General features: G+C 41.4%; 1 protein-coding gene across 3 annotated transcripts in view; it reads right to left on the bottom strand.

Annotated features, from left to right (window-relative positions):
• Nucleotides 1-2,120: 2,120 nt before the first annotated feature.
• LRMDA (leucine rich melanocyte differentiation associated) overlaps nt 2,121-18,638 on the bottom strand; it is a 1,119,641-nt gene continuing 1,103,123 nt past the window's right edge. For all 3 annotated transcript variants that reach the window (XM_043476453.1, XM_043476454.1, XM_043476455.1), the window contains one exon: nt 2,121-2,299. In XM_043476453.1, the coding sequence (XP_043332388.1) occupies nt 2,220-2,299 (80 nt within the window). In that variant the 3' untranslated portion in view covers nt 2,121-2,219. The remainder of the gene's footprint in view (nt 2,300-18,638) is intronic.

Genomic DNA, 18,638 nt, shown 5'->3' on the forward strand with positions numbered 1-18,638 from the left:
ACACTAATTCATTATCATTATCCCTCTTTAAGAGAAACAGAACTCACTATAATTCTATCATCAAGATGAATATACCGTTTTAAGGACTTTACGTAAATTATAATTAAAGCTAATCTCAATGAAAGTTATTACACCATTTTGGAAGAAAATAAACAACCCAAAGAGAGGGAAACAATGTGGTCAATAACTCACTCCAAAAATATTTTTTGCCTCCAAAGCTCGCATTGAGGGAGACATTCCTGCGCATGATACAAATGGTTCTGACATTAAGAAAAGTAAACAAGTAAGAAAAATAAAGATGGAAAAATTCTGTGGTCAGTTCACAAGTGCTTTTTTATTGTTTGAGGCAGGGTTAAAGCCTTTTATAAAGACAAGGATATATGTGCCACAAGATTGGATGTGACATTGGACTAGTCTAGCTGCCCTTGCACAGGACTCCGGCTGCCCATAATATGCCATGGACAAAACATGTGCTGGTGCTTTCAAACAAAGAACCAGGGTGGGGCTGAATACAGCTCATTTAAAGCATTATCCCAATGCTGTTTTGTAGATCAAAAAGAGTAAAGATACTTTACTCTGGTTATTAATGGATTTGAGAGAAAAAGCCAAACATGCAATATTCTCTAATTATTAATGGTCTTAAGGATTTTGATCTAAATTTGTCTCAATAACTGATTACTAAATGTTGTGTGTAATCTACAAGAGGGACTCCTGCCAACCCCAGCGCAAGTCATTCAAGGACTGTGTTGACTCAGTCGGCCAGACGCCATGGAAATGGACTAGAACAGAGAAAGCGAGCTCTTCTTGGGTGTCTCAGGGGTTCTGAATCCTTAAAGACTTTTACCATAGCAGCTCTCTAGTCTTTTGGTATCCATAACTAGGGACGATTCTCATTTACATCTTGTTGTCCTTAAACTAACCGAATACTGGGAGACCCTGGACAATGAACACTTGGTCTAAATAAAAATAAACATACATGCTACTGTGTCAAGAGCAAACAGCCTTTCAAACATCCTCTACTGGTGTACCGGTATATTAAATGGAATTACAGCCATCCAACCAGCATGATGATGCTCATTTTCTTTGTAACATTAGGGCTGGAATATAAGCAAAGGTATACAAAGACCATCTCATAAGCTGTGGATTTCATTTCTGAGAGATTCTGAGAAATATACTAAATACAAAGGGTTTGTGCCTTTTATTGAAAACTGTTTGGTCTAGTGAGTGTATTGTACAGTCTCCACTTTCCTTTTTAACTTCCTGACCTATTGCTCTACCTTTTATCACCTCACTACCTTTATATAGCACCCAAAGGAGTAAGCCAGCTCCAAACACACATATGGCCATAGACGTAGCTGGGAGGGTATGTGGTTAAAAAAAAAAAAAAAGAGTCCTTGGATAGAACCCGGTTTTGCGAGAGATGCCTGACACTGCCTAGTATTCAGGGCAAGAAGAGGATTTAGAAATGAACAAAACATGGTAAAACCCATGCTTTCGAAGTCAAGGTTTAGTGACAGCAATTTACTCCAAACAACAAATTGTAAGAGCACAAAGCTCATCATAAAAACACAATGTGGCTAAGAACGCACCTCTTCTGTTCTCCAAAAAACTAACTGAAATGAATTGCCTGTGATAAATATGCTAAAGGATGATGAGGATGGGGTGGGAGGGGACTATGCAGAATACAAGAGATTAAGATTTAAGGGAAATAACAGAAAGAAGGCTTCCTCTAAACTGACTGTGTCACTAAAAATCAACCCACAGCACAATGGTATCAGAAGGATCTCTGCTCAATAGGCAAGCTAAAGACACAGTCTCTCGCACTTGACGACAACCACTGAGCATGCTCAGGGAGGCCCCAGGTGTGACCTCTGCTCCCCTGTGAGCAGTGGAGGGGCCAGGCAATCTATCATGGTGTTCATCCTGTCAGCCCTGGTGCTTCGCCACCACTGTCTGTCACCCTAGTGGATGAGACCTGCTTAAGGGCAATCATGTCAATCTCTGTGTGACCACTCAGTCTAAGGCAGAAGGATGATCCTGACAGGCCTGGCAAAGTCAGCAGAAGGTACCAAAAGCTGAAGTCATAGCTTTCCTACAGAGAAGGGATGTGGGCCATTGTCTTTTCATTTAGCTTTTCCTTTATTTTTGCTTTTTTTTTTGTTTGTTTGTTTTGTTTTCTAACTCTCATGTCACTGGCTAAGGCATAGAGAACTTGCCTTTCAGAGCTGGTCATCACGGATAAACCTGTTGCCCTCTGAGTTTTTCCCATAGTAAATATAGCGACACTTCCCCAGGACACCTGCAAATTAAAAGAAACACAATTATTACTGATGGCACAAGTATTGTAGCAAGAAAACATTGGTGCTCATGGCAGAAATATAATCACAAAGCCCATGGGTGGTGGCAAATGGATTAAGCCCCCAAAGAGAAGGACTCTACTTTCTTGCCCTTAGAGTTGACATTCAAATAAAATGTCACCAGAGCACAGGCTCTTAGGAAGAATATTTTTCCTGAATGATTTGCCTTTCACATTTTAAAGAATTTTCTAGTTTGGCCAGCTACTTCTCAAAACAAAGCAAAACCCTCATTCTCTCTCCAAGTTCACTTAGTAGACTTTCTAAAAATGGAAAATTAAGAATTAAAAGTCAGGCTCAGTCTAAACAAAAGATATAAAACAATCCTTCCAGAATATGGAGTTTCAAATCCTTTATCATGAATCAATTTTGTTAATATCCAGACAGAACCTTCCAAATCACAGCAGACCTCAAGTACATAATGGATGATTAAGGAAGGATGGTGTTCACAAAACGCCACATAGAAAGTAACGGTGCCTCTGACAGTAAATGGTTTCTTCTTACAGGGGTCCTGAACTATACTCTCAGGTTGGAATGCACTTGATTTTCATCTTCAGTTTTATTTTAAATAATTTTGTGGCTCCATATACAGCTTTTCTGTTATTCACAGAGATTATAAGAGGACTTTAAATGATGCCCCTAGAATAACGTCAAACCTTTCAATCAACTCACCACTTATCCTAAATACCCATAAGAAATCACTTGCCATAGTTATTTTGAAAGCTTTGCAGGATTATTAAGAAAATATCAGTTTTTTTGCATGAAAATATTTATAACTACAATTTGATTTTTGCCACCTTTGGTTTATTTCCTTCTAATTTAAGAAAAACTAACTTAAAACTCAGCTTCATGGAGTTGTCTTATTACTTAATAGTACTTGAGTCTCTGAAATGTGCATAACCAGAAAAAAAAAGTGTCCACACACATAAATTCATGAAATACAAATCTGTCTGTAAAAATAGTTACCCATATACATGTTTTTCCCCATTATTTTGATAGTGTGAAACTAACAACCACCATCTACTACTCCTCTGGGATAAATCAGCACTTGAAAATCATGCAGGTTCTTTACATCAGAAGTTCTAGGTGGTAAATACTTGGGTCATTGTACAGGAGATATTTCTCCACTACAGAACTGTAGACTGTATTCTTCAACGTGGATTCAAAATGACTTAGAAACTTTTAAAGACAAGGCAGATGTTCCTTGGTTTGGATGACTTGGGACACCATGGAGAATTGCTGCGGTCACAGAATCTCTGCAAGTTTGCAATCGGGAGAGGATGACATCATTTCATGGCCTCAGAATGGGCCTTGGGCTGGCTGTCATCACCTCTGTTTCCTGCCAGGGTCCCCTGAGAAAGTTCACTGTGGACCACTCTTCACCTTTGGCCACGCTTTCTCCTTGGCCCCTAGTCCCCAAGTTCTGCTTTCCAGTATTGGTCTGGTGCCTGGAAACACTGAGGTTGGATGAAACCTCCCTGAGACCCTCTTTGGGCCTAAATTATTCTTTTGGCTGTTGACACTGAGCTGTTCCGTTTACTGTGCTGAATTAACACAGCGCCTGGAATTGTGCTAACATGGTCATCAGAGCCAGGACAGGTCTGGGGGCGTGGCTCGAGGCTGCAGTCCCTGAACAGCACCCCCTACAGGCCTGGGTGGGAATGTCTCAAAAGTCCTTGAAAATCCACAAGGGGGTTCCTTAACCATAATTGATTCCAAGAAATCCTCAAGAATGTGGAAGGATAAGGCTCTGGGATGTTAATTTCTCTCTACAGCACCAGGACAGCAAGAATTTTTATAAAAAGAAATGAATAGGGCTGTCAGATGTTATAAAGAACATAGTCTTTCTCTTGAGTAAAAGAACGAAAGGTAGATACAGACACACATACTCACACACACATGTGCGCGCGCACACACACACACAAAACACCAGCGGGTGCATTTGCTCCAGGAAACTCCCCAGCACATTGGGGATTGAATTTCTTCTCTCTGCGCTCTCTCCATGGCAAACTTCAACTGCAGACCTTGCCTATAGACAACCTGGATAGCAAGAGCCTTTCTAGAAACAGCCTGGATATTCCTGAATGTGGGCTGTATGCGGAGGGAGGGGATGTGTTCTGAGGCATGCACAACCCTGTCCTTCTGTTCTGGCCGGCACTGATAAAAGTCCTTTTTAAGGCCTGCCCTGTTCCTGTGGGCCTGAAAGTGAGAATGTTTATAGACACCCTGGTGAGAAAGGGCTGTTTGATGAATGCAGGAGACTGTGGCAAAGTGTCAGAGCTTGGAAAATGAGGCAAGGACATGAGGTATTAATATTGTCAATGATCTCTTGACGGGAAAACAGATATCGCGCTCACCCTCAGATTTAAATAGACATCAAGTGCATTAATGACAAGAGGGCCGACTTCAAACAAAGGGGCTGTGTGGTGGGGAGCAGAGCCAGTCTCCGGGCTGGCATAACCTGATCTGAAAAGACACTGTCAGGGCTCGAGACAGGCCCAGGATTGTGTGCGGTGACAGAAAACAGAGATGCTGACAGAGATACCAGAGCCATATTATGCCAAGGATACTCTAACACTGTCTGCTGCTCTAACAAAAGCTGACATCACTCCCCAGCACTTGGGGTCTTCTTCGCCTGCTCCTGCATAGCGTTTCTCCCCAGACATCATTACGAAACTTGCTACCATGGCCAAGTTCCTGGCAGCCCTGTTCCATCAGAGCACTGGGGTCATGAGGCCCGAGGATGACCTCAGTCAATCTAAATTTGGACTCTGCAGGAGGACCACACTCCTACCCCCTGATATCCTGGCTACTTGAGTTGGTCAGAGCGCCAACGTGCGAGGAGCTGTCACCTTGAATAAAATCGGGAAAGGAAGGCCCTCAGTCTGTGGGCTCCTCCAGGAAGGCGCAGGGACAGCCTGGCAGCCCGACAATGAAATCCAGCTGCTGCTGCTCCCCTGGGGAGAAAGGTGGTACGGCTAGCGACAGTTAAAGTCAGATGAGATTTCTGAACTTGAACCACCAACGACTGCTTAAGTTAACCAAGTGGTAGCCTCCATTGAGCCGCTGACCTAAGCTCACAGCTGGGAATGGATAACCCTGCCCCCAAAGAGGACTTTCATGCTTAATAAATAAATAAGTAAATAATATTAGCATGGGGGGGGGCGGGGAAGGCAGCGCTAAGACTTCATTTGTCATAAAGATTATTTGTAACCTAATACGATCTGCTCATAAATGAAGGGACACGGTGACTGTGTGTTTCCCTCTCTCTGGCTCTCCCCTGGCCTTCCTTCTCCATCATGGCAACTGCCATAAACTGCAAACTACGGAGGAAACAGTTTGCTTGCAAAGAACATTTTGATGGGGAAGCACTCTGAGGTTGGAATTCGGGAACCCGATGGTGGTGACTTGGTAGGCGGTGGTTTCTGTGTACATCTGCAATGCATTCACTTGTTTGTATCTCTTCAAACTCTAAATGTCTTGGGACTAGATGGGGAACAACACATTTAATGGCGTATGTAGTGTTTTTAATTAAAATATCTGGCTTTGCCCATAATAAGTGAAGCAGGCTTGCTGCGAATCAGGCTGACGTTTAGCTGTCTGCGCGGGGCTTCTTTCGGGGAGCCCTGAAAGATGACAGTGCCCTGTCCCCTTGGGAATCTTCTCCTACCAAATGAGACAGTCTAATTTTTCTTAAGTAGCCAGCTCTGCCATCACTGTAAGCTCTTAAAACTTTAGTTCTGGAAAAGATATGTCGGGAAAAGTCTATTTTAAAAAGGTCCTTTATCTTTAAAAATGTCCCCCGCCCCCACACTGGAATGGGTGTTCTAATTATGCAGGTTAGGTTACGACCTTGGGGCTGCCTGGGGGTTGGGACTCAGCGTCTTTTCTTGGCTGCACCAGTGTGGCGATGGTATGGATAGGACTGAGGAAAACCCTAAGTGTCCTGGAAAGGACATCTTTGCATACCCTTGTAGAGGCCAGCAAACACCCCAGGACTTGCTGACATCCCAGATGGCCTTGTCTTACCATCTATTTCGTAAGGGGAGGTGGGGAAAGACCTGTATTTAAATCAAGTTTGGCCCCTAACAGCTGAGGACACATACCCACATACATTCCCTCACTGGGCTGGTTTTCCCATTTGTAAAATGAGGGCAAGGGGCCAGATATCCCAGAGTTCCACCTTGCTTGTGAAATGGATGATTCAGCATTTCTGAATGTTTCCCTTATGAAGATAAGGATGCCAGGTACTATACTGCCTGATGTAGGAGACAGAGCCAATGGTTAGTTAATCAAAATTTGATTTGGACCAAGTCAGCTTTTGAAACCCATCCAGCCCATTTTCCCATAATACATAAAAGGGAGCTTTGCTGGACCTCCAAACACCCAAGGAAAGAAGTTTGACTCACTTTCTTGCAACCTGCATTTCATACCCAGAGCTGGGACACGCTCACCACTAATTAGCTCATGTCCCCTAGCTTTGACATAGCTCGAGTCTCCTAACTCTGTGTTCAATAGAACTGAAGACTAAATATCAGAGTAAATGGTCTACCATTTGTATTTTAGCTGTGAAAGAATAATAGTCTTTTGTCATAAAAAAACTCATCTGATGATGGAATACAGGCTGGACCAATGAATTCATCTTTGTAACATGGAGAAGGTATAGATTTTATTATCACTAATAATGTTAGTTTTGGTAGTCATTGCTTTAAATGCTATTATCACAAATGTATGTAAGTGTAACTGTGTAATGACTAACAGATTGTAATCTGTTAGTGATCACTAGCACCTTCCAATTAGTGCTACAAAATAAGCAGGGGACAGAGGACTCCTCATTCAACTCCTGTTCTCCCATCTGTTTGGGTAAAGCAAGGAACCAGACTCTTTGCGGCCTCTGAAGAGTGATGATGATATTGTGAAGACGTGGGTGGGCCCAGAGATGGAAAGAATATCTGGAGAGTCTTTCTGGTTCATTATGGAAGGTTCTGTGTGACATTATACATAGTGTGAACATGTCACCTCTATAATAATCCCTCCTTCTCAATTTCTAATACCCAGTGCTTCAAACAGTACTTAGTACTAAGGAGGTGTTCAATAAATATTTGAATAGATAAATTTAATACCATTCAAATTATCTGTACACAATTTAAACAGAATCCATAAAGTGAAGAATTTCAGTTGTTAAACACTCATACTTTAACCTTCGTTTAGATGACAGGCATTTGAAATGTTTTAAAAATATACACAGATTAAATATTTGCAAAGTAACAGAAGGCAACAGCCTCAATTCCTCAACACTGATGTTGTTTTTATGCTCAACACTTTCCTCCCACAAAAACAAAGCAATCGGGACGTCTGGTTGGAGAGAGCGCAGTGGACTGAAGGAACGTTATCATCCAGCCTTAAGAGCTGTAAACATCACACAGGGGAAAGGACATTCCCCAGAAAGCGCATTCCTCGGCCTTTGTTATGTGCAGGTCCTAAGTAAACCGGGAACTAGAAGGAATAAACAGCCATGCTTTATGGTCTTGAGAAGTGGCTGGAGCAATACTCCAAGGTCAGCCTGTGTGATGGACTATCAGCTCCACTGTGGACATCACACAGGATTTAGCAGAGCTTGCAGAATTGCAGGCTCCAAGTACAGCAGCCTCCTTCAGCATAAGCTACTTAAGAACAAAGAAAAGATTTTAAAAGAAAACAAAAAGAAGAGAGATTTTAAAATGGTCTTAAGGGAAGAGGTTGCTTGGGAGCAGTTTTAGGGGAAGCAGGAAGGACAGAGTCCACCTTCCCTGGGGAAAGTATTTTCCCTTCATTTGCAGACACAAATGCAATGGGAAGCCTTAGGTTGGAAATAAAACAGGGAAAGGCTCTCCACCTGACCCATGGAAAGGGAGAGAAGACAAAGTGAGGCTTTCTCCCTCCTGAGCATGATTTCAGGCAAGAGTCTCAGCTTATAATCTGTGTCTGGGCTTGGAATAGAGTGCCATGGTGATGCAGCACTTGCTAAACCCCAAAAGGTGAATAAGGGCTCCTGCTGTCCTCTCCACGGACTGGTGGGCATGCCATCCTTGCTAAGTACTGAAGTGACCGCCTCAAACAGCGCTGCTCAAGGGAGGTTGTCTAGTCTCTCAAATGAGGGCACTTTTTAAAATCTCTTCTCCTTTATTATATAAAACAACCCCAGGACGGGTATTCTCACCCTGCTCTGCTGACCCTGATATTTTGCCATGGTGGACCTCTGAATTCTGCCATTTTGACCCCCAGGGTGCTCTGGCTGAAAGCTTATGAATATAGCACAAGCTAGCCTGGTACTTTTTCTTTCAGAAAATATTAATTATTCAGAGAAAACTACATTTCATCAATTTAATTTCTTAATTTTTAAATTCAAAGTCAAGCCATATTCTATTTTTAACATTTTCATTTTTCTTTTATTGAAATTATTTGCAAAGGGGATTAATTCTTTTCCATGTAATTTTTTACATTAAGGTGAAATTCCTCCACCAGTTTTTGGCAAATATCAAATTTTACTGGTTACACCTTCTAAATCTCTTTAAGTCATTAATTTTCACAAGGTTACATTTCCTTGAGTAAAATTTTGCAGATGTAAATTGTGACAGGAAGAATTAAGTCCTCTGCTGAAGTTTAGACAACACATTTTATTGTGTGTCATTTTAGTTCACTTCAATTTTATTTTGTTTTCATTATTGCTACAAAGGCTAATTCCTTCCCATGAATTTGTGCAGTTTTCAATATGCCGACAAGATATAAATCTTTGGTCACTTTTTCATCCATAATAAATTGCATTATGTGCAGGTTTAGTTGCTGTCAGCTTATTCTGGATTAAGTAAATGGCAGTTTGTATTTATATTTAGCACAAAGAGTATACAGGACATATGTAAATACTCTGGATGCACAAGAGGATCTACATCATGGGGTTATAACACACTGCTTTTTACCAAATACCATCCAAAAAAACCACAGTAGGGGTCACCTCACCGAAGGTTTGGATACATCCGTACACTGAAAGAAAGCTGACACAAATGCTGAGTACCACATCCCGTTGAGAAAAGGACACTTGGCCACAGTGTTCAGCCCCCTCCAGTGAGGCCTGAAGGAAGGTTAAACTTTCTACTGAGAACAGATTATGCAGCCTCCTTAGACAAATGCTGGGCCTTGTCAAGTCTCACCCGTGTGTTTGTAAGGAAGAAGAAAGCTGGGGAAGGAAACCAGTCAGCAGGGAAAGCATCTTGGCAAAATCGCTACTGAAGGTGAGAGGAATGCAAGGCTGAGAAGCTAGCGCCCTCCCCTCTGCCCCCCACTCCCACCGCACCCCAGCCTGAGGGGGCTGCAGGAACAATCACGTGAGCAGGCGGACAAGTTGACATGTGACAAGCCAGAGCCTGTGGAAAATGCACTCGGGCTCCCAGGGCAGCTGAAATGAGGCTTGTCATTTTAGAAGAGAAGGAGGGCGGAGAGGATTAAAAAAGATGCAGGGCCAGTTTCTCCCTCAAATAACCTGTTAGTGGGAAACACGAAAGCGGGGGCAAGTCTGAGCTATGTGCACCTTGGAGTGGATCCCTAGTAACCGGATCCGCAGTCTCACTGTGAGCCCCCGGGCCCTGTGCTCCGGTTGCAGATGCTGCAGCCCTTCCCAGACCTGACCAGACCATTCAGTGTCCTCTCTGCATTGAGGAAATACGAAGCTGACAGATTTAAAAGTTATCTGGCAGCAGATGTTTCCATGATGTGAATCCTGGAAGGGAAACAGTCAACATGCTTTTCCTCAGATGTCAATGCCCTTTAAATTATTTTGTACTGGGGGTCGTGTGTGTAGGCAGAGATGGACGGGAAAGAATCCCAGGTCTGAGTGTGGGCTCCCTTGCTCCCCTGTTTGAACATCAGTAATACGATTGGCTCTTACCTCAATACATGCTATATTTCAGTCAAAGAGGAACATGTAAATATCAGAGATCAAATGCCACAGTAAATATTTCCATGATCCCATAACATCCCCTCTTCAAAGTATCAAATCAAACCAAACCAAAAACAAAAAATAACAACCAATAACCCACCATTGCTAAATCTTTTTAGCAACCCAAATTTTGAGTTTTCTTTTCAGGTTACATATTTTTTTGTGTGTGCCAGTTAAGAATGAAGCCAGAAATGGTTTTCACTCTGACTTCCTAAACAATGATTCACTCATTCACTCCTATGATACTTGATTATTTTGCTGTGCTTTCTAGTAAGCTTGAACACAGAATAGGAATTTTTTCTTTGAAAGTATTTCTTTAAAGGTATTGAAGAATTCTCACTGAGACAGAATTTAAAGATCTTCATTTTCAGTAAAGGACCAAGAGAAGGTTCTAAGGGGCTTCCCCAAGGTCACACTACCAGACCAGACACCATACAACTACAATGCTATCTTTCTTGCTATCAATCTTGGTTGTGGGATCTCAGTTCCCTGACCAGGGATGGAACCCATGCCCCACTAGAGTGGAAATGCAAATTCCTCACTACTGAACCTCCAAAGTCCCAGCAATGCTATCTTTCCATTACAAATCCCTCTGAATTATAGGACACTGCCCTTAGAAGAATGTCAAAGATCCACAACCTGATTCATACCTACTTTTCCACCAGGGAAACTTGAATTCTTAAAGCCAGTTTGGTCTGTGTTCCCCTCTCCCCACCTCCCTGTTCTAAGTAGGGTTTAATGGATCTGAGACGGGCTGCATTCCAAGTGCACGCCAAGATGGGATGCAAATGAGTTCAGATTCATGAAGATCCCTCTGCGCTGCTCGCTGATGGACAGCCCACCAGCCAGGCTGTCAGTCAAAATGGACAGTAGTCACGTGATACGGCTTCATTTTTATTTATTAAGTTTTTGACTGAAGAACTCAGAAATCTTTCAGATAGGAGAGAGAAAAAGAAAAAATAATATTTTTTTTCACCCCTTTATCACCTCTGCCATCCCTACCATGATTTCCACATTCATCTTTTCCACCTTTTACTTGAGGTTGGGAGTGTGGCCACTAGAGGGCAGCATGAATTTAGGAAAAACAGCTGCTTTCTTAAATAAATAAATAAATAACTGATGGCAACGATTCAGGGAGGGCCATTAAAGTCACACTGGGCTTTTGGTCACCAATTATAGGTTCTGTAATGATCAATACGTCATGTTTGCTCAATCTGTGCTGAACGCTTCCTGGGAATGGGGTTACCAGACACCCCCCACTGCTCACCCCTCCTTTTGGATGCCTCTGGTCTGGATTTCAGGGACTAATTTTCTTTACCATCAATTGCTCTAATTAGTCTTCCAGGCTCAGGGTTTGGGGATATTTGCATGTCACCTGCATAAATGTAAAGAAGCATGTAAGATAAACAGAGATAGATTCCCATTCTTCTTAGAAAAAGTTTGTTTTTATCGGGAAAGTCTACAAGGAAATAAGCCATTCAATGGCATGAAGTTACTAATCATCATTTGATAGCAAAAAAAAAAAAAAAAAGTGAAAAACATAAAAATTAAAGAAAAACTGGGTCAATTAAACATACAAAAAGCATGTGGATTCCATCCATGCAAATCCTGGCTGCCTTCCACCCAAAGGTTGTCTTCCCTTTCAGAGTATCTGCCCAGGTTAATCAGAAAAGAGAGGTAGACAAATCTAGGAGATTGGGATTAACACACAGACACCACTATGTATAAAATAGATAACTAATGAGGACCTGTAGAAGTAGGGAATGCTACTCAGTATTCTGTAATAACCTACATGAGAAAAGAATCTGAAAAAGAAGAGAGTAGATACATGTATATGCATAACTGAATCATGTTGTTGTACACCTGAAACTAACACATTGTAAACCAACTATACTCCAACAAAAATTAATGAAAAAAATAGTAAAAAGAGGTAGAAACGACTCAAATAAAAATAAAACTTGTTCCAGCTTCTGTTTGATCATCATCTAGTCCCTATCACTGGCCTCTGGCACATGGGCCGGTGATTATTTTCATGCCTAGAGCAACAAATGACCACCTCCCTTTAGGAGAAAAGAGGAATTCATGGGTTTCCAGGGATTTTGAACATATCATCATTTTTGAAAGAGCTGGTATTTTAAAATAGAATTTTTTAGAATTCAAATAAGTGAGTGGATCTCACCAGAAAAAGGGAGTAAACAAAGACTGGATCTACTGGACTGGAGGAAAGTGGAGTCCAGGTGTGGTTCTGCATGTCACCTGAGAGTCTGCTCAAATGGTCAGTGAAGTAAAAATAAAATGGCTCTCACGCTTTCTTCCCTCAGACTTTCCTAATATAACAGTCATGGGATTGCCTTGCCACTAGGGAAATATTGGGTTCCAGATAATTAATTAAATTATCTTATTAACTCATGTCTCACTAGAAACCTTTTTTGAGTTTTCTGTCACATGTGAAACACTGCATGTTTCACTGTCTTACAGGTACTTTACTTGGTACCTCATGGTGACCACCCACGAGGATTTATAGTGAGGATAATACAGTTCAGAGGTTTCACTAGGGTGGGGAGACTGTTCAGTGAACATTTCTCAAGGTCTTAAGACCTCTTTTTGTACAGGAACTCCTCAGTGGCAGAGATGACAGTTTTTCATCCTAGCTTCCCGAGATACTCAACAGATGGCCAGTTATTGTGGAGTGGGTGAAAGGATCTCAGGATACTTCTGAACCCCAGAGTTTGATACACACTCCTGGACATTGGCAGGTGGAGGAGCTGCATGGCTTGTCCCCAGAAAAGCGATTCTCCAACTTTCCCTGGAACCCAGGTTACCTGGAAGCCTTGTTGAAACAGATTGTTGAGCCGCCCCCTCAAAGTTTTTGGTTTAGTGGGTCTGAGCTAGAGCCAAGAATTTGCAGTTTTTCTAGTTCCCAGGTGGCAGTGATGCTACACATTAGGGAACCACACTTTGAGAAACAAAGTTCTAAGACAAACTAAAAGGGCCCTCCCCCGCCCCTTTAAAAAAGTAAAACCTTTAACATTAGCTTTTCTCCATGTAGAATCAAGACCACTCAAATTCAGAGATAAAAATCTACTGTATCGAGTTTTAGCAAATGGAAGTTTTACTGTCTTCCTAACAACAGTCTGAAAACAAACCTTACCTAAAATAATAATAATAGAAGACTGCTCCAGCACTTTAATACAAAATGAAAAACACGAAGGTTTAAATTTAAGTGATGTGCAGATTACATTAACAGAAGAAAGGAGTTTTTTGGATAAGTAGATTGGAACTGAATCTACAGACCATAATTTATGAAGCATAAGGAAAAAAAAATCTTGCAGAAAAAATTTCCCAGAAAGTCTTTAGCTTTTCTCTAAAATGACAGAATCTTATATGAACAAATGTGAGCAGCGGGGGTCCCCCTGCAGAGTTTGAATGGGAATTTTGGCTTCGCTCTCAAGCAGAAATTTGCTTTTGGGTTTCAGGTCTGTTCCTATTAGAAAGCTCACATCAAAAGAGGGGAAAGCATCCACAGTTCTGTCTGGTTCTTCAGGCTAAAATTTCTCAAGAGAGCCATTGAAAATAAAGACAAGTTGCTTTTTTTTTCATTCTTCAAGCTGCAAAAAAGAACCTCTCAAATAAAATTAAGCAGACCCAATAACAACTGAGTTTGTCATAATTCAAACTGCAAGGATTGAGGAAAAGACCTTCCTTCTTGGGCCCGTTAGTCCAGCCTCCATCTGCCCTTCATTAGAATTCAAACAAACTTTTCCTATGCTGATATTACCATAATCTTTCCTAATTCCAGGACACTCTGAATTGCTCTCTCCAAGAAGAAAACAAAAGGAATCTGCTGATATATGATCTAACAGAAAGAAGTTTCCAGTACAAAAAAAAAAAAACAACCCAGAAGTATGTCATTACAGAGAGCACAGCTTAATTCTTGGGCACTAGCAATTCTCACTGCAAAATGTCAAAATGGTTTTCATTACTTCCTGATCTTCAACTCCTCATCTTCTAACTTGCTTTGAAAAAAAGCACATATATACATATACATATGCTAATGCCAAAGAAACTATAGTTTAAGTAAAAATTAATAGCAGGAAGCAGTTTATAAGGGCAATATGAACCTCGTGTACCTTTTTTTTGCCCAAAATAAAGACAAAGTAAACAACTGAAGAGCATATTAGAAGGGTCTTCATTAGAGTCAGGCTCATTAAATCTTAATGAAGGCACCAGAGTCTCTCTATCAATATTAAGAGGGAGATACTTTTTGCCTATCAATGAAATGGCCTGGGTTAGACAGACATTGCTGACAGCGGGTGGTACCAGGTGTTATCTTTCTCTGGAACATACTACTTTGATGGCTTAGAATATTACCCCTTTTATTTGGCTGACTTGAGTTTATCAGGATTCACCCTGTGGTGAGTTAACATGCCTCCATATTGGAAAAAAAAAATTGCCCATGGGCTACTGTGAGCCTTCCACCTAATAGAATACATCTGGCTCTGACAGTTTGATGCCCAGCTCTGAGCCACATTCGGCAACACAAATTAACAGCGTAGACATTGCCCACGCTGAGCAGGAAGTAATAACCTGCTACCTGCTACTTGGCCAAAATCTCATTATAAGCCATTACAGTAATTGAGGGCCCAGACTCTGTGGATATTAGACTCCCTGAGTGCTAGTCATTAGTTCAGCAAAAGAAAGGCTCTGAATGGAGGGGGTATGTGGCAGACTGGGGAGTAACTGTGCTTTGGACCATGGTGTGAATTCCATCTCCAGGTACACTGTGGCTCTGGGAGACCCGTGAGCAGCCTCTCTTCTGCCCTGAAGCCCATGTGACCTCTCCGGGGGGCTCAGGACCCCAGGAAGATAATGTAATTACTGGTAGGTCTTCAACTCTTCTATACAATTAAAATTTGCTTTAAACGAATATTGGGACAGCCACAAAGGGAAGAAGATGGGAAAAGAAGTCAGAATGCTCCAAAAGTATCGTAGTAGGGGTGGGGAGAGACGGGGGACTCTGCTATTCTCCTTAGAAGATGGGGGCTCTCTAGAATCACTACACACCTACAAGCTTCCTGTAGCTGGCCAAGCTGACTCCTTTCCCCATGAAGCCTCACTCTCTGACCGGGACTGGGCAGCCATGGATGAAGTGGGGTGAGTTTGGGAGAGGGAAACAGGGCAGGAGTCCAATGGATCAATCAATCAACCTGATCTTTGGTACCATCAGGACGGCTCTGAACCATAGTTACCAAGACAGCTTTCAATAAACACTTCTTGGTAAGAGTTACATAAGGCCAGACAGAGGAGTAACTGAAAATATAACAAATTGATTCCAAAAATCCCTTTGTATCTTTCTACATACAAATCCCTCATACACACACACACACACACACACACACACACACACACACACATATACACACATACCCCCCAATAAGAAACAAAATCCTCCAGTCATTAGAGCAAATTTATGTAAGGTTTTATCTAATGTGTAACACAACGCTTAAGTGCCATGTCTTCTCCAGAAACCACTAGAATCCTGGTTAGTAAGTCTTCCTGGGCATCCGAAGCTTCCATTTCATCCTACTTCCAGTCTCAATAAAAGGCTGCCTGACCTTGGCATTTTGAAAGAATTGGTATTCAGGGGAAATAAGCACTATGATGGGGAAAAGAGTCGTGCTGCTGAGGGTGAGGATATCTGTGAGGGTCAAGTCCACTTTATACACATCATGAGACCATCTTCTTGTATCGGCCATGCCAGCCTCATTATTCCTCTGCACCCAGAGGGTTAAGTATACAGGCTAGAGCCTAGAAAATGGCTTCTATTGGTACAAGTGAGGCCTTCCCTATAACTAGATCCTTCAGGAAAAAACAAATTAATCAACAGCGAGCTGAAGTGGGTTTAATGATTGCATTCTGCATACAATCAGCTTTTCCCTTTTCAAGGGCCATCAATATGTCAAGGGAAGACATATCTGAAGGATATAGCTCTTAACATCAAGGTTATCTATTCTCCACAAGGCTCCCACTCCTTCCCGGGCTGATACTCCACGCTGCCTGTGTCTAACATTTTCATCAACTCTGCAATCAATCAAGGTAATAATGTTGTGCAAAAAATCAATTAACAACGCAATTAAACTTTCCTTATTATCTCAAAGGGCTGAAATAATACCTAAAGGGAAGATAGACTCACTGAGCGCAGACATCCATAATCCAATGTGAAAGTGAATTATGAGATTGGACAGATGCAGGCATGTGCTGGTGCTGTTATTTTCCAGGGGTTATATCTCATCATGGCAGTGTATCAGTCAGCCCCAATCCCAGACCCTAAAATTCCAAATTACTTTTAAGAAATATATGATGTGCAATATCCATTTCATATCCTCTTTTAAAGATAACCCCCTCCCCACCAAAAAAAATTGAACGGCCATATTATTCAAAGACAAAATGATCTTTCAACAAGAACATAAAATATAAAAGCTATAATAACATTTACATCTGTATAGCACACATCTCTGTAAATGCAGGTCATCTATTATACATAATCTGCAGTGCCTAAGAGGCTCAGGATGTGGCACAACATTTAACATCCACATGCTTAAATGTGCAAACTCCTATGGAATGGCTGTGCCTTCCCCCCAGAGGAGGTCTCACCCACGCCTGTCTGTATACACGCACATACACACGTGCAGATAGAAGCATTGGGAATGAAAGTATTACTCATTTAAAATGAGAATGACTATATTATTTAGCAATTACACTCAACTCACCCTGAAACACTGTCCTTAGAAATTGACCATTTATAGTACATAAAAAAGAGAGAACTATTAACCTTTTGCTGTAGCGAAGACTGTGAGATGCTTGAAAATTCACTCTGAAACGAGATACAAAGTAAAAGAGGAAGGGGATCCCTGACATTTATAGAGCTCATCTTAAGCTGTTCAGGTCCCACAAGAGATGGTCTGGCACTGACAGAAGGTGGCCTAGAGATAGGAAGTGAAATAGCAACCAGAGGAGGAAAGGTTTGCTAAACAAACATGGGAGCAAACGCCAGGAAACAATACAGGATGGATAAACAACGAGGTTCTACTCTAGAGCACAGAGAACTATATTCAATAGCCTGTGATAAATCAGAATGGATAGGAATACATAAAAAAAGAATGCATATATATGTATAACTGAATCACTTTGCTATACAGCAGTAATTAACACTATGCTGTAAATTAACTCTATTTCAAAAAAAAAGCCAGCAAACAAAAGTACTGATTTAAAATTTACATTATTTGAATATTCTCTTGACTCTTGGAAGTAAACACTGGGAGAATAAGTATAAACAAATACCAAATGTGAACACCCAACAAAAATCATGTCCCTTTACAAGTCTTTCTGCATCATGGCCCCAGAGGCTTCTATGCGGCAGAAGGTGAGGATCTCACAGTTTACAAGAGAGTCTAGGAGATCCCTAGAAATTCACAGGAGCCAGGTAAAGTGATCTGGAAAGGTACCGTTCCAAATTCGGGCTTCAGAGCATTCTCCAAATTGGAACGAAAGGATTTCCCTGTGTTTCAAACATGTTGCTACGTGGTGTGCTCTAGGTTTGGTGACAGACAGCTATTCTCCTAGCAGCATGGGTTTCCACATAAACCACCTGGAGTTATGCAGGTACTGTTTTACAATACTGTTGCTCAACAATGAATTCCTTTTTTGCAAGTTACTCAGTGCAACAAGGATCTATCTTCTTATGCTAACTCCCTCACCATTTTCAGCACAGCAAGGAGGCAGGACAGAGCCCCAAGTGCAGATTTCAAATAAACAATAAAACAAGACAAATACACACAAACCCTCATTCTGTAATTTCTTAAGAAAAATAAGGAAGCAACTCATGATGTACTTTTCAGCACAGAATTTCAACAGAGTTGAACAGGTAGTGGATCCTGCCTGTTCTCTCCTAACCTTAGGAACATAATTAATATGTTTTCATTTTCAATGACTATATTGTGTGTGTGTCAACTGGAACTGCTCCTGCTGTGTATTTGATTCCACTGACGATGGGGTGGGTTGGATTTTAAATGATGTGTGAGCACTTCTGTTCTCCCCGTGCTCTGGTTTATGTGTTATTCATGACTCGCATTACAGACATGGCTGATACACAGATGTAAATGTTATTAAATCTTTTGTATTTTAGAGGCTTTGTGAAAGGTTTCTTTGTTTTCAAATAATTCTCTTAACCACCAAAAATAACCAGAAATACATGACAATGTCTTGGGAATTTTTTCCCCTGAATTTTCTGATGGAGAGATTTTCTCCCTTCT

Source organism: Cervus canadensis, chromosome 8 (genome assembly GCF_019320065.1).
Source record: "Cervus canadensis isolate Bull #8, Minnesota chromosome 8, ASM1932006v1, whole genome shotgun sequence".
Lineage (NCBI taxonomy): Eukaryota > Metazoa > Chordata > Mammalia > Artiodactyla > Cervidae > Cervus > Cervus canadensis.